The 16,223-nt window shown below is 42.7% G+C and overlaps 1 protein-coding gene across 34 annotated transcripts in view; it reads left to right on the top strand.

Moving 5' to 3' along the window:
- Positions 1-16,223, top strand: part of Rbfox2 (RNA binding fox-1 homolog 2) — a 254,710-nt gene that overhangs the window by 214,195 nt on the left and 24,292 nt on the right. For 17 of the 34 annotated variants that reach the window (XM_052748218.1, XM_052748215.1, XM_052748211.1 and 14 more), the window contains 3 exons: positions 2,579-2,725; positions 5,668-5,721; positions 13,900-13,992. In XM_052748218.1, the coding sequence (XP_052604178.1) occupies positions 2,579-2,725; positions 5,668-5,721; positions 13,900-13,992 (294 nt within the window). The remainder of the gene's footprint in view (positions 1-2,578; positions 2,726-5,667; positions 5,722-13,899; positions 13,993-16,223) is intronic. The other 17 variants (XM_052748223.1, XM_052748240.1, XM_052748220.1 and 14 more) reach the window with 3 other exon arrangements.

The following is a 16,223-nucleotide window of genomic DNA, read 5'->3' as shown; positions in this document are numbered from 1 at the left end:
TCCCAGGACTCAGGAGGCAGAGGCAGGCAGATCTCTGTGAGCTCCAAGCCAACCTGGTCTACTGAGTGAGTTCCAGGATAGCCAGGGCTACACAGAGACACCCTGTCTCAAAAACATTAATTAATTAATTAATTAATTAATTAATTAATTAATTAATTAATTAATTATCAAATAAATAATAAAAACTGCCTCATCATCAGCAAACCAACATTTTTTTACCATTTACAAATAATGTTACAAAATCACGCGTGGGTGAACTAGCCACACAAATTACTTGGTTGTCCAGTAAGCAGTAGCTTAGCGAATAGCATGAGGAGTTTATTGACATTGCCCTTAGCCTTGTAGAGACTGCTGCTTGTCAGGCTGAGGGTGTAGCTCAGTGGTCTAGTGCTAGCCGAGTTAGTGTATGTGTGGCCCTGGGGCCCATCACCAGCAAGAAACCACAGCTTGTCGACTTAGGGTATTTTATCCAAGAAGATAATGCGCAGTTTACTGAGAGGACTGTCAAGTACCTCTCTCCCTTTCCTAGCAGTCTCTATGGGTCAGAACAATGCATTACAACAGAATGAATGTATGTGTTATAGAGATCACTAATAGTTAACTGAGTTTTGTTTTGGAAAATAGTTAATTTTTCATAAAAATGTTACTTTAACAGACAGTAGGCATGTGACTTCTATGTAATCTACCTGTTTTAAAATATTTCTCGAGCCGGGCGGTGGTGGCGCATGCCTTTAATCCCAGCACTCGGGAGGCAGAGGCAGGTGGATCTCTGTGAGTTCGAGGCCAGCCTGGTCTCCAAAGTTCCAGGAAAGGCGCAAAGCTACACAGAGAAACCCTGTCTCGAAAAAAACAAACAAACAAAAAAATATATATTTCTCTTAATGGTAAATAATAACAAATATAAATCCACAGGATAAGAAACCCTATGTGCTCTGTAATGTAAAGTTGAAAGGGACCAGGCGTGTGTTGCAGTCCTTATAATCTCAGACCCCAAGAGACATGTGCAGGAGAATCAAGTTTGAGACCAGCCTTGACTGCACAACTAGACTCTTATCTCTAAAGAAAAAATTAAAGAGTAGAAATAAGAATGTACATTGAAACCTTTTTTATTGATGGTGAAAGGTGGCTCATGCTTAGGGTTATAGCATGGTGTTCTGAGAGCAGTGTATTTGGTGTGAACATGAGAAGAGAGAACCTCAGTTAAGAAAATGCCTCCATGAGATCAGGCCTGTGAAGTATTTTCTTAATTCGCTACTGATGTGGGAGGGCCCAGCCCATTGTGGTCCCTCTCACGTTAGTGAGAGGGCTGGTGGTCCTGGGTTCTATAAGGAAGCAGGCTGAGAAAGTCATGGGGAGCAAGTCTGTAAGCAGCACCCCTCCATGGTCTCTGATCATGGTCTCTGTATCAGTTCCTGCCTCCAGGATCCTGTCCTGCTTGAGTTCCTGCCCTCTGCTTTTGATGATGAACTGTTCTATCAAGGTTCTCAACCATCTCATCTGCTGACCTCTGGCTGCTTCATTCTCTTCCTTTGTCATGCTAATAGTAATGCCTTTCTCCAGGGTCTAGCTATAAAGAAACAGTACCTGAGAGCCTGTTCTGTGTGGGCTGGAGAGATGGCTCAGGTTAAGAGCACTGGCTGCTCTTCCAAAGGTTCTGAGTTCAATTCCCAGCAACCACATGGTGACTCACAACCATCTGTAGTGAGATCTGGTTCCCTCTTTGAACTGCAGGCACACATGCAGACAGAACATTGTAGACATAATAAATAAATAAATCTTTAAAAAAAAAGAAGAGCGCTGGCTGCTCTTGCAGAGGACTCTCTCCATTCCTAACACCCATATAGTGGCTCACAGCAGTCTGTAACTCCACCTCCAGGGGATCCAGCATCCTTGCCTGGCTTCCATAGCGCTCCACACCCCACCCTGTGCATACACTCATAAGACACAACAAGATTTCAAAGAAAAGGATTTAGAACACAGATAAGGGTCCCCTAATACCAGAGTCACTTGGAATTGAATCAGGGAGAGGTGAGAATAAAGATGAATTCAAGACAAGAAGCTGCCTCAGTTTTTAAGCAAACTGACTGTCGTCACTAGGTTTTCTGCCTTCATAAGTAATAGCATTGCCAACTCTGAAAGCAGTAAGAAGACTCGAATGTTAAAGTACTGCCTATTGGTTTCCTTGAGAGTCTGAGACGATGGCACTACAGAGGCAGTGACCTCTACAACCAAGCACAAGGGATGCTTTGTTATCAAAACAGAGAGATCTCCAAAATAGAAGGCTCTACTCAGGGCCTGAGAAGAGAAGGGCTATTTTTACATCTACATGTGGGCTTCAGCAAACCACAGAGGGTTCTGTGCCTGTGCTCCCATTTTGCTAATGGACTAAAAATAATCAAAAGACCCAAATTTTGTTTGTAGACTAGAAGCATTTTGAGCATCAATGACACCTTGGGCTTTTTCTTCTTTAAAAGAACAGTAACAAGTATGTTTTTCCACTGTTTGACTTCATTTCACATCATTCTTAGGAAATAATTACTGGTTTTGTGATGTTCATTGCATTTACTTATTTCTTTAGCAGACAGAAGGTGGAGCACAGACAGACGGACAACAGTCACAGACACAAAGTAGTGAAAATTCAGAGAGTAAATCCACCCCCAAGCGACTACATGTCTCTAATATTCCCTTCCGCTTCCGGGACCCTGACCTCCGGCAGATGTTTGGGGTAAGTTTCTAATACCTTTTTATGGATTTAATTAAAACAATTTAATCCACCAGAGGTGTTATTAGGACTTTAGGGTAAAACTATAAGGAAGTTAAGAAAGAGCCTTAATAAATCACTGTCGTCTGGACACCTTTTCCTGTCACCTTTCCTGCCCTAGACATAGTGTTACAGGTTGTCACACAGACACGGAAGCTGCATGCAGCTGTTAGCTAAGATGAGACATTCAGTGCCCATACCACTGAGATAGCCCCCTCCCTTCTCACACACCAACCTTAGCGAACATGTCAGTAATAGTCTTGGTTTCACTAAAAGAGCAAACGTGCACAATCCTCTATGGCACGATTCCTAAAGCTCTGGGTGCATTAGAATCCTCTGAGAAGCCTACAAATGCTGTACACCCAGGTGTGATGGAGTTCACTTAGGCTGCAGTTTAGACCTGTGCACTCTAAAAGGTCCTCAAAAGATTCTGTGTAGTGCTCGGTGTAGCAACATGTTCATTTTCCTGACACGTTACTGCTTCTGCCCTCGCTGCCTCTTCATTCCCAGGATGCATTAGTTCTGGTCTCTACCTCTGCACTGTCCCAGGACATCTGCAGTGTAGATAATACAGGTTTACAGGTGGCTCATCTAAATGGAGCAAGTATGGAATGGCATTTTAAAGAGCCCAGGATAAAATTCTAGTTACTTAGGACCTTGGGAAATTCATGTAATCTCTCTTTTGACCTTGAAGTTTATATCTAAAAATGGAGTAGGAATCTCTAACTTGAGTGTTAGAAGTAAATGAAGTACTATCAGTATTTCCAGGGCTTTGTTTTCAGTCCCTTCTCATACTCAGTAGTCTCAGGGCCAGCGTCTAAAACAGGGGACACTATTTTCCCACCTCTGATGAGTTCCTTCAACTGTTCACTTCTTCCCCAAGTCACCATCACAAAAACAAAAGTATAATAGTACAAAGGCATGTTGTTGAAGGTGAGTGGCTGCTAATGTTTTCTGAGCCTATGTGTTGCTGTCTGTTTTATTTTGGCTGCTGTTAACTTGACCTAGGACAGAAAATAGTCAATAGTTCCCTAAACATTTCCTAAGGACATCTGACTTTGTCAGAACAGATGCCTTACTATGGCTTGGCTGTGCTGCTTCATGGTGACAAGGCATGGGAACCAAGTTCTGTCACAGCTAACTACCTGGATATATTTTTGCCACCAAAGAAAAGGTTGGAGTTGAGGTGTAATGACATTCTTGAAGTACTTAAAGAGCTTTGCCACATATCATGGTGACAGCTGTTTTCCGTCGTTAGAGAAAAGAGAGCAGTGAAAATAGAAAGGACAGTTACAGGACTTAGTTCACATGGAAGAAGGCACGTCCTAAGAGGACAAATTGTGTGGTCTCCTCTGACCATCAGAGTCATTGCAGAGCCTTGACCTTGGATGCTGAGGATGGCAGGCTTTGGCATCTGCCGTTGGTGTTTCCTCTTGTGTCAGAAGGATGGTGACCTTGCAAGAGCTACCTAGGTCCTTTAGTGATTTCTCAAAATGGTTCAGACCTAATCCTAAAGCATAAAGTAGAAAAAAAGTTTTTCTTTACAAAGGACATCTAAGTGTCTCTTTTCTTCCATGTGGGTGATGCCTGTCGTTAGAACAATAACACTGAGAAACAGCAGGGATTCCATGCTGCATTCAGTTAGCCCTGTGAACTTCCACCACATCTACTTGAGCTCCATTCTTCTTGACCATAAAAAGAGGACAGACCTTGCTCCAAAAAGTTGTTATGAATGGGCTTGGAAAGTGCCCTGCTGTTAGAGCACTTACTGCTGTTGCAGAAGTCCAGAGTGCAGTTCCCAGCTCCACATGGTGGGTCACAACCACCTGTGACTGCAGGCCCAGGAGTTCCAACACTGTCTTCTGGCCCTCATGGACACCCACACAGATATGTGCATGCATGTGCACACACAAACACAAATAACAAAACTTTTATATAAAAAGGGATGTTTTAAGGGCTTTTCCCCCAACCCCAGCTAGTTCAGTTTGAAATTCAAAAGAAGCAGATAGTAGGGACAAGTCAAGTGCAGTGCTGCCTGGGAGGCCCTGTGGCCTCCTCTCACTCAGGCTTGGTTTAGCAGGTTGTCCCCTTAGCACCTCTCAAGTGACAGGTGTAAACCCTAGATAGGTGTCGGGGGCTTCACTCCATAAGATAGAGCTTTGTGGCTCTGTATCTTGTAGCTCTGACATGGTATTTAAATAATTATTGAACAAATTGTTACTTAAAAATATTCCTGATATTTTGTTACAAAACTATTAAAATGGCAAATAAATGGAATCATCCTTTATGTCAACAATGTTTTAAGTATGACAGAACATTATGTTACCTATAGAGACTGTAACAAATACATATGTATTGGGGTCAGTCATTGGTGACAGTTTCAAAAGACAAAAGCAGTATGTGGCGTTCATCTGGGGTTGTGTCTGTACACCTGAGGAAAAGCACAGAAGGCCATGTGGTCTAAAATGGAAGAAGGCCTGTGGTTGGTCTCTTGTTTCCTTTTTCCTTTTTGTTTATATTAACTCATTGTTGTACCATTTTTAAGGGAGGTGGGGTGGTAGCAGACTGCCCTCAACAGTGTATTGATTCTGCTTGAGATTTAACTTTTTAAATTGAGACATTAAAAAAATGAAGGCAGGTAGTTAGAAAAAGATCCAGGCCTTGGCCACATGGTTGCAGTAGGGCAGCTCTTTGAAGTGTTCGGTCGGTGACTCCACACATGGACAGGGATGCACCTGAGTGAATAGAGGAACCACTGGCCTTTCATGTCGGATTTGCTGACCCTCAGGAACATGCAGCTTAAGTGAACACTAGTTCAAAGAAGAAAAGCTGACTCCTTTAGAGGGAAGGCTAGTGTCTAGACAAAGGTTGACCTTAAGTAAATGCTTTTGTTTTTGTCTCTGCAGCAGTTTGGCAAAATCCTAGATGTGGAAATAATCTTTAATGAGCGCGGCTCCAAGGTAAGCCCTGTGTCGGTATCTGGTGCTCAGCTTCCTCTGACTTGGTTTATCAGCACAGTGAGCATTCAGAGAGCAAAAGCGGGTCCCTGCTGCACAGAACTCTGCCCAGTGTCTTCCCTGGGCCAGACTCTCAAGAAAGAGGCTGCTGACATCTGGAGGGTACAGGGAAGCAAGAGAAGGTAGAGAAGAGTGTGGCAGTTCAAGGGCAGGAGGCAAGGTTCCTCAGCCAGCCTGGGCCAGCCTGCACTGCCTTTAAAGGCAGGGAGAGGCACCAGGAGGATGTGAGAGTCCAAATTCTCTCGGAACGAGTCCGTTTGTGAAATGACAGGGTGGCATGCTTAGTTAGAAGACCTCTGTGAGGACTCTTTTCTCTCAGTTCTCCAGGTCACTTGTTCTCTTTGGAGTAAACTCTGACAAGCCTCTACTCAGTGAGTAGTGAGGTGTTCTCATTCCCAAGTCACACCCATGAGTGAGCCTCAGGATGCAGCTACTCTGGGCTCACAACAGGTTTCATATGAAGAATGAGAGTAGCATCGGTGTGCAAGCTGGTGTATGTAGTCTCTAATGTGTTCTGTGTAGGGACTGACATTTCAGTTTAAATTATTTTCCTTTTTAATTAGTGATTTTAAAACTAATTTTTATTTGGTCATATCTGCTGCTTTCCAAATAGGTCTTGGCCGTGATTAAAGCCCTAAGAGTATAATTTAAGGAAAAGCTGAATGCAGTAAATGAGTTAACATTTACCTTTCTTCAGTCCACTGCAGATTCCTGTGCTTTAGTAGTTGCTAGCCCTCACCTCCCGCCTTCCTGCACGGATGCACACACGCACACTGTTGTGATGCCTCAGTACTCTTGCATCCCTTATAGAGTGTACCAATAACTGGTATCTATTCATTGTTAAAGAGCTAATTATACTTTAAGCTTTCAGCTTTCATTTTAAACAAAAAAAGATTAACATGTCTATACAGACCTTCCTCCAGCACTTTACCTGGTAAGTATCTTTAAGTGAATCTGTTAACTAACCTTAAGACTACTGATGCTTGTACTTCCTTATATTTATTTTTATTAAGCATTTAGCTTCAAAGTAGGAAAATAACCATGGCTTCAAGGTGGAAGCATATGAATGAAGATGAAAATGAAAATCAGTAAATGAAGATCATTGACCACACTGTTTATCTAAAGTAGTTAACTGAGGCATTTTTTTTGGTTTTAAGTTGTGTGTACTTCAAATAACCTTAGCTAAGCTGTACCAGCCACAAGGCCAGCGTAATTGCCCCAGGTGCTAAGCACTTGCTCCTTACAGAAAAGAATGACTGAACTCTTGTAAGGAGAAGGGAACTGAGCTTTCTAAAGGCTTTCACCGACTTCAGGATTCACCTACTACCAATATTTAATTTCACCATGAGCAGTTACCTCTCCCATGTGATTTCATTTTAAAATAATGGCACCTGCCTGCCTTTTTCCCTTTGGGGACCCTCGAAGTGTGTGTTGCTTCTGTAGTTCCAGGCAGTGTCCTCACTGCCCCTACTTTCTTTGGGCTGTGATAGTGCTAATTGGTAAGTGTATCCAGAGCAAAGCATAGAATCACCCTGGACCCTCATTAAGGGCTGAGAAAACCCTGGATGGGACCTTTGCCTTCCTGACTGCTGTGAGGCCTTTCCCACAGTAGGCAGCCCTGGAACCCCACTCCAAATCTGCTGAAAAAGTGATTGTGGAGTCAGATCAGTAATGTCTCCTCTGGGATCCACCTAAGAGAAGGAATAAGCACTCGTCTTTTGGGAATGTAGCTTCTCATTTCTTTTGTTTTTTCTTTCTTGGTTCATTGTTTTTGTTTTTGTTTTGAGACAGGGTTTCACTATGTGTCCTGGCTGTCCTGGAACACTCACTCACTCTGTAGCCCAGGCTGGCCTTGAAATCACAGACATCCGCTTGCCTCTGCCTCCCAAGTGCTGGGATTAAAGGCGTGCACTACCACCACCTGGCTTCTCATTTCTTTTGTATATTTGGAGTTGACTACAAAATTTCAGAAAGACTTTACTGTGATACTATGGTTTTACCAGAAGCCCTGCCCAGGCTTTTAAACAGTACTTTTCTAATCAGAAATGAGCTTTATTAGAAGTTTTAAGTAGTAATAAACTGGTCATAAATAAGTCTGAGATAAGTAATACTGACATGTAATTTAATGTTTAACCAAATTATTCTAGAGCAAAACCCAAAACAAAACAAAAAACACCCTCCCCCACCCTGTGCTGGCTCTGGAGCCCAGGACCTTGTATCTGCTAGGCAAGCACTCAGCCAATGAGCTGCATTCCAAACTGTCTTCTTTAGAGTGAGTCCATTTGGAAGGAGGTAAGTAGTGCTCCCTGCACTCTCCTCAGCCTTCTGCAGCTCCTCCTGTAGAGTCTGCTGTGCTCTGCAAAGCAGTGATGGCCCCTGTTTGCCTAGTTCCTTTTTGCTTTGACTGTCGCTGAATTCTGCTAGGGGTACATAGGCCATCGTCACAGTGTTTCTTAAATGACTTCACGTGAGTTTGTTGTCATTTTATGTTTTGCTCTGTGAAAGCAATCAGCTGTGTCTAAATTCTGACCAGCTGAAGCAAAGATGAAAGAAAGCTCTGCCTTTGAAAATGTATAATTCAAATGTGTGGTGAGAAGTAATACTCCTGACCCGGAAAGTACCTCATTCCCTCGAAGGATCTAGAAAGTGAGTGTGAGTTACACATAGCTCTCCTGATTCTCAGATTTCACTAGTAGCAGCAGAGTGTTAACATATCATGAGGTAACCTAGATAGACTTGTCATACTGTTCCTGGTGTCTTACAGTTATTCATAATGCCCCTTTCTTCCTCAAAATGTCCTGATTTCATCCTCAAAATGTCCCGATTTCAATAATAAACTACAGTATTCTCTCCTTGTAGCTCCTTTTTTTGTTTTGGTTTGGTTTGGTTTTTTGTTTTGTTTTGGTTTGGTTTTTTGAGACAGGGTTTCTCTGTGTAGCTTTGCGCCTGTCCTGGAACTCACTTGGTAGCCCAGGCTGGCCTCGAACTCACAGGGATCCGCCTGCCTCTGCCTCCCGAGTGCTGGGATTAAAGGCGTGCGCCACCAACGCCCCACCTTGTAGCTCCTTTAAGCAATGACTTTAAAGTAACTTTTTTTTTTTTTTAAGATTTATTTATTTATTATGTATACAGCATGTATGACCGCAGGTCAGAAGAGGGCGCCAGATCGCATTATAGATGGTTGTGAGCCACCATGTGGTTGCTGGGAATTGAACTCAGGACCTCTGGAAGAGCAGTCAGTGCTCTTAACCTCTGAGCCACCTCTCCAGCCCCTAAAGTAACTTTTTAGAGGGGAAAACAGGCCCTTCATGAAAAGTTGGAAGTAAAAAAACATAGCCGCCTGTCCGCCCGTGAGTAGTTTTCACTTCCACACTGGTGTCTCGTGTGGACTCGTCAGCAGAACACTGAGTCATGGCTGCCCTTTAGCCCCAGGATGCTTGAGCTGCTAGCTCTTGCTTGTGGGTTCCAAAGCCTGAAAGCGTTTTCCTAAATTCATCCTATTGTTGAACTCGAGACTTTGCACTATCCTTCTGTTCACCATCACCTAGCTCCATAGCAGGTTGTCGTGATAATTGCCACGCTTATGATTCATGCCCCCCGTGCTCGGATTCCTTCCCTCAGGTGGATTATTTCTGTTTAGGCTGGAGTGCAGATGTGAGGTGTCTTGTCCTCACACACACAAGAACTGTGCTCTGGTTTCTTGACCATTGCCTTGGCTTTGATTTCACATGAAGAGAAATTATTTATTTCCAAATATGGTTAAAAGATTTTCTTTGAAATCACACTAAGTGAGCCTTTGTGATTTTAGGTGAAATTGATAGATAATGATAGTATGAAATGTTTCCCATTGTACTTAAAACTGAATTAACAATAAATATGTCCAGAAGGCTTCGTTTATTTTCTTTTGTTACCACTTTCTGGGTTTTTTTTTCTTCTCCTCTTCCCCCCCCCCCATTTATTTTTTTAATTTCTGTGTTCTGGCCATACCCAGGAGATCCGTCTGCTTTTGATTCTCCCTTAAAAGTTACATGGTAAATTTTCTTTCTCATTCTTCTGAGATGGAAAAATTCAAAAATTATACAAAATTTAAAAAAGAATGTTTTTACACTGTTCATCTTATTGCTTGTTACTTATTACAGCCTGAGGCCAGACCAAAAAGGTGACAGTTACTTGGCTCCTGTGTGCCATTGATGATAAATGGGTGTCAAGGCAGGTATGAACACACTATTCCTCCTGATAGAAGTTGGAACATGGCCATGTACCTAACACGGCGCTCTGTTTCTTAAGTACAGCTAAGACAGTTGGAAAAGTGCAGCTGCAACATTAGAATGTTTCATTAACATTGAGGACAGAGAGCCCTAAAACAAGTATGTATAGACCTGTGTTGTCCACTGTGGTAACCATGTGAGACTTTGAAATGTGAGGAAGTCTGAGATTCGCACCATGAGCACACACACATCAGACTGCAGGGACTTAGCACAGAAAGAGCACTAGGCACCTAGTAGGGTTTTTATGTTGCTCTCATATTGAAATGATGATATGTGGTTAGGCTGGGTTGAATATGTTGTCAGAATTGATTTCATCTCTGTTACTTTAATGTGACTATCAGGAGATTTAAAGTGTATGTGGTACATGTACTTCTTTCTGGTGGATGGTGTTGGTGTAAGCAAATGTGGCGGGTTTGTTCTTTAATGAAAAAGAAATTTACTTTTTATTATCTGTTTTCATTAGTGGGAGCTAAATAAAAATCATTGCCTTATATACTTGAACTATTTCCTCTTGTTAAGAATTTAAGAGTAAACAGGGCAGTGGTGGCGGTGGTGGCACATCTTTAATCCCAGCACTCAGAAGGCAGAGGCAGGAGGAGGATCTCTGTGAGTTTGAGGCCAGCCTGGTCTACAAAGTGAGTTCCAGCACAGCCAGGGCAACACAGAGAAACTCTGTTTTGGGGTGGGGGGGAGACAGGACAGTAAATTGGGCATGGTGGCACACACTTTTAATCTCCAGTACTCTGGAAGGCAAGAAGAGGCAGGCAGATCTCTGAGTTCAAGGCCAGCCTGGTTTGCATAAAGAGTTCTAGAACAGCAGGACTATATAGTAAGACCCTCCCCCACCCCCAAAAAAAGAATGAGTGATTACCTTTATTACAAATTATATCACGTATTATTATTACATACTATACTAGTGCAGGTTGAGTTTTATATTTCAGCATAATTTATATGGTCATTTTTAACTGCTTAAGTAAAATGTGTTGAATTTAGTTATGGTTTTATTTTCCCCTTTAAAACTAGAGATTCGGTGGGGTGGTGGTAGCATGCTCCTTTAATCACAGCACTCAGGAGGCAAAGGCAGGCTCAAAAAACCAAAAGGAAAAAAAAAAAAGAAACTGGAGACTTGAACTAACTTATTTTCAGTTCAATTTTGAAGGATAGAGGTACATTAAAACCTGGTTTTCTGGAGCAGGTTTTCCTGCGGGTGACCCTTAACCCAGAGAAGCTGTGGCTGCGCTTAGTATATAGTCCCTATGCCTTTTCCAATCGTCAACTTTATAGTATTGACACTGGAATATGAGTGTGTTAGGTAAGGAAGCATGGGGTTTAGGTTAATGGAAAAATGCCTTTTTAAAGTTTTCACAAAGAGCTTGGTACCCTTCTAACAATAGACTTTAATTCCTAGGGGTTATGCTTTGTTTTGTTATGTTTTCTTATGTTTCTGAACAAGTGACCACAAGTCTGATGGCTAAGAGCCACACAGTTATTACCTTACAGTACTAGAGGTCTGTGCAGTCTCACAGGGCTGCACAGAAAGTTAGCTATGTTGCTTTGGGAAGCTCCTGCCTTTTTGAGCCTCTAGAGGATGTCTGCTGCTACTAGACTGTGGCCCCGTTTCCAAGACCGACATGAGCAGTCAGGCCTTCTTTAGGCTGCTATCATTGGATTCTGGAGTCTGGCCCTCTTGCATTCCTTTGCTTTATAAATACTGTGGGGATTACATTGAGCCCACCCAGATTGTCGGGGTAATCTCCCTACCTTGAAATCATTTAATCACATCTACAAAATCCCTTTGGCCTTGCAAGGTAACATATTCTGTGGCTTCAGGGATTAAGACTTGAGGGACTTAGGGGTGGGGAGCATTATTCTGCCTACACAGGATCTGTTTATCTTCAAAGGAAAGAGTGAAATCTTACCTCTGCTTCATATCAAAGAATCCCAGCCATCCAGTGGGCCTTCCTCCTCTCTCACCAGGGAGACCTGCTTTAGTTTGATGTCTTTAGTTTGATTAGTATTTCCTTTGGCATTTGATCATCTTAAAATAGGAAACACTTTAATATAGACATTTGAAAATGCAGTTTTCCCCCAAATAGTCATTACTGAGAAAACCTAACGTGGATAGTCATGTTAAATTCCCCAGACACCACCTACCACCTACCTTGTCACCACTTAGACTGCTGAGGGATCACATCCTGGCTTTTGTAAGCTCTGCCTAAGATGGGGTTTATGTATGGAGGCATGCTTCTGCTTACACAGCAGTGACTCCTGGGAATCGTGAGGGGTTCCCCTCTGCAGGTGTTAACTGCTAGGGAAGTGAAAAAAAAAGCTAGAGCTGTGGAGGGTGGACAGTGCCAGTGCAGCTGTAGTGAAGTTGGTGGGCACTTGATGAAGTAGTCTGTAAGCACGTAGTGATCTTCCCTTGCAGGTAGTGGGGACACGTGAACAGAGGAGTAGGTTAACTAACTCCTGGCCTCCTGATTTGTGTGCTCTATCTTTGTGTCCACTACAGGGGCACATTATATTAATCCTAACTCCCATGGCAGCCACATCGTTACATCATAGCATTTTTTCCTGTCGAATAGGGGACAACCACCGTTCCTAACTTTCCTCACTCCTGATAATTGTTGACTATTCCTTCTTTTCCTCATATGGAAAATCACTAGTTTACCTTTAACAGCAGAGATAGACATCAACAGATTCATGATATAGGCAGTTTAGGTTGTCAGTTTTCCAAAATTTACCTGTACATATATTTTCTATAAAGTGCCAATCTGAATTAAAATTGTCATTGAAGAAACATCCTAGTTGTTGGTTGTCCAGTGATAGTCTCCCTTGCTTCCACAAGTGTTGCCTACAGAACTAGATCCTATCCCAAGACAGTAGTATAAGACAGGTTCAGTGGGACTGAAATAACGCCTTAAATCTTACCATGGAGCATCAACCTTAAATGTGAGAGAAAAACCTTAGGGTCTGGAAAGATGGCTCAGTTGGTAAAGTACCTTTCTTGCAAGCATGAGGACCTGAGTTTATTCCTCAGCACTCAGGGGAGAAAGGGAAAAAAAAGGCCAGGCATATTGAGATGCTCGGCAGATGAAAGATCCCTGCTGCCAAGTCTGATAACCTGAGTTTGATTCCCAGAACCCATACTGGAAGGAGAACCAGCTCACTCAAGTTGTCCTCTGACCTCCAGGAGCACACTGTGGCACACACATAGCTCACAGACACACAGATATTTTTAAACTGTATGTATGTATGATGACCCAAGTTCTATCCGTGGGAGCCACTAGCTGGAAGGAGAGAGCCAACTCCTGAAAGTTGTCTGCTGACCTCCTCTTGTATGCCATAGTACATGCATGCCCATACACATACACACTAAATAAATAAATGTTGAAAGAATAATAAAACTAAGGTTCTATTAAAATAATAAAACTAAGCAGTTGGGGAAGACACTGCATTTATCTCTGCCAGCCACATGCACCAGTGCATGCATGCACTCACAGTAAGAATAGTTTTATGGTTTGGTTTGGTTTTTTATGTTCAGATTTTTGGTTGAATAGTTTGACCCGAGTAACTTCCTGCCTTAATCTTGGTCTGGCCTCATGTACTTTATATTTTATTGTTATTGTTGTTAATTAAGTTACTGTTACTATTATTACAGTTCTTTATCCTTTTATTGGGTTTAAATTTCCCTTTACAAAATATGCATGGATCAAAAATGTGCCTTTGGAAGAAATTGCTGGTGTTAGTTGTGCTGATGTCACCTCATACTGTGATGTTTTCTCTGTTTACCAAGAGATGAGTATTTCAATATAACGATGTGCATGTTTTCCCCTTCTCCCGCTGCATGCAGGGATTCGGGTTCGTAACTTTCGAGAATAGTGCTGATGCAGACAGGGCCAGGGAGAAATTGCACGGCACCGTGGTAGAGGGCCGTAAAATCGAGGTGCATGTCTTCAATAATTCAATTTCTCGTTTATATTTTCCTTTCTCTTTGTGTCCCGCCTCACTTATTTCACATTTGGAACCCTGTCCTGTCCATGTGTGCACACCTGTCTGTCTGTCTTCACCCCCTTGCACCACGCTGTGTAACGTAACACCCTGTCTGCCTCTCTCCCGCCCTTGGTTGTCTGAGCTGCAGTGGGGGGCGGGGAATGTGTGCTTACCTGTGCTCTCATTTACTTTTTTTTCCTCTTCCAAAATGTTTATCCTCTGCTCTCTTGATTTTTTTTTTCCTTTGCTTCAGTTTCTGCAAGACTCTGAATTCCTATTATGAGGCCTAAGCAAAACTAACTTCAAAAACGTCTGAAAACTACCTAGCTTGTAACATTGTGTCTTGGAGGCCAGTTCCCCTCCACGTGCGTTTGATAAGTGTGGATACACGATGATGGAGGTTTGGGGGGGAGGACAGAATCCAGAACTCTGGTAGTTCAAAACTTTACTTAATACCAAAAATTTTACTACTTGATTACAAAGTTGACAGCAGAGGGTTCGAGGGCAGCTGGTGGCATAGATGGACAGATACTGTGATTGCTAAGTCAGCCCTGGGCTCACCAGCACTAGAGGTACTAACGCATTGAAGGTTAACTGGCTCCTCTCTCCTTTACCAGTTCTTTAAAGTATTAAATATAAAAGCCACCATTGGAGTAAGATGTCTGCATATTTTGCTTTTTTCCCCCTTTCCGATGGTTTAGCCTTTAGGGCCCTTCACTTGACTCACTCTTTCCATGGTAACTATACACAATGCTGGCGATGGTGCCCGTTGGCGGTAAGTGAATCAAAAGTACTAGAGAAGAAGCTTTTAAAAATGTAATCACCAAACAATTAAGAGAGAAAAAGTCCATCTGCCATCTCACATTAGCACTACCAGATGTGGTTTGACTTGCTTCTCCCCCTTCCTGCCCCTCTTCTTTTCCCTGCTGTGGGGTGATGTCGCCTGGACTGTGGATGTACCATCCTGTCTTGTAGCAGTCTGAGCTGTTTGGTTACTGACTTCATGGTGATTTTTTTTTCCCCTGGCGCATCTTACTCAGAGTCACTGAACTCCGGTTTGGCTGGTTTTATTAATGCACTTCCTCCTCCTCCTCCTTTCCCTCTTTCCCAAACCACTGTGCACCTCTTTCCTGGTAACACCCTTCCTCACGTTCTCTCCTGTTTTCCCCACCACTCTGTTCTTTCCTGGACTTCTCATTTCTGCCCCTTCCTTTCTTCCTTCCCATTCCCCTCTGTCTGGCAGCTATTGGTGTCTCTTGCTGACTGGTAGTGTCTGGTTGGTTCTGGCTGTTTTTCCTTTGAATTGCTTGGTGGCTTTCTGCTCTAGCAGCTAGTTCAAGCTTTTGCTCCATTCCGATCTTGCTATCCACTTTCCCTCTTCTTTCCAAGTTGTTTCTTTGTTTCTTTGTGTGAGTTAATTGCATGCTCTCAGTCTCATCCTTGTTGTCTCCCATTCGTTCCTTGTAAATGTGAAATGTTTCCATCTTCTGGTGGTCAAACTAGAGTAAATGGAGTTTCAAGCTGTCTTCACACAGGGAGGGCAAGGGGTCACCCTCCAAGTCATAAAAGATATCAATGCTTCTAAATTCCAATTTTACCTCAAATTGGTCTTCATAAAATAAATCTAGTTTATATATATATATATATATATATATATTCCTAGAGGCCAAGTAAGCTGGCCTTGGTGGCACAAGCCTATAATCTAAGCATTCAGGAGGCTGAGGCAGGAGGATCACAAGTTTAAGGCCAGCCTGGCTACATAGCAATTTCCAGGCTCAGTTGGAGCAACCTAGTGACACATTTATATTCCCTAAGCTCTGAGCTCAAGGCTGGCTGTAGTTGAGTTTATGGTGAGGCTTTATCCTCCAGACAGGAGCTCCAGGCTCCATCCCTCCTTTTCCAGCAGGACCATCTTTGTTAGGCGTGCTTACCTTGGCACGGAGAGTGCCTCAAACTGTGTGCTTTGTCAGAGGGGAGGACCACAGCACAGGAGAAACAAACACTCCACTTTTCACAGTTGAGTTGTGTCAAATGAGTAATCCATGTGGTCTAGAAAATTCAAGATGGCCCTACAGGCTGTCAACATGGGAATCTTTAGTTCCTCTATTTATTTAGTAATCCCAGACAATTAAAAAAAAAAAATAGAACATCAGGACAGAAGGGTGGCAAGCCTCTGTTTTACAA

Source organism: Peromyscus californicus, unplaced genomic scaffold, assembly GCF_007827085.1.
Source record: "Peromyscus californicus insignis strain IS unplaced genomic scaffold, ASM782708v3 Scaffold_20__1_contigs__length_68692818, whole genome shotgun sequence".
NCBI lineage: Eukaryota > Metazoa > Chordata > Mammalia > Rodentia > Cricetidae > Peromyscus > Peromyscus californicus.
The sequence above is the reverse complement of the archived record's forward strand: the minus strand, read 5'-3'. Positions and strand labels throughout refer to the sequence as shown.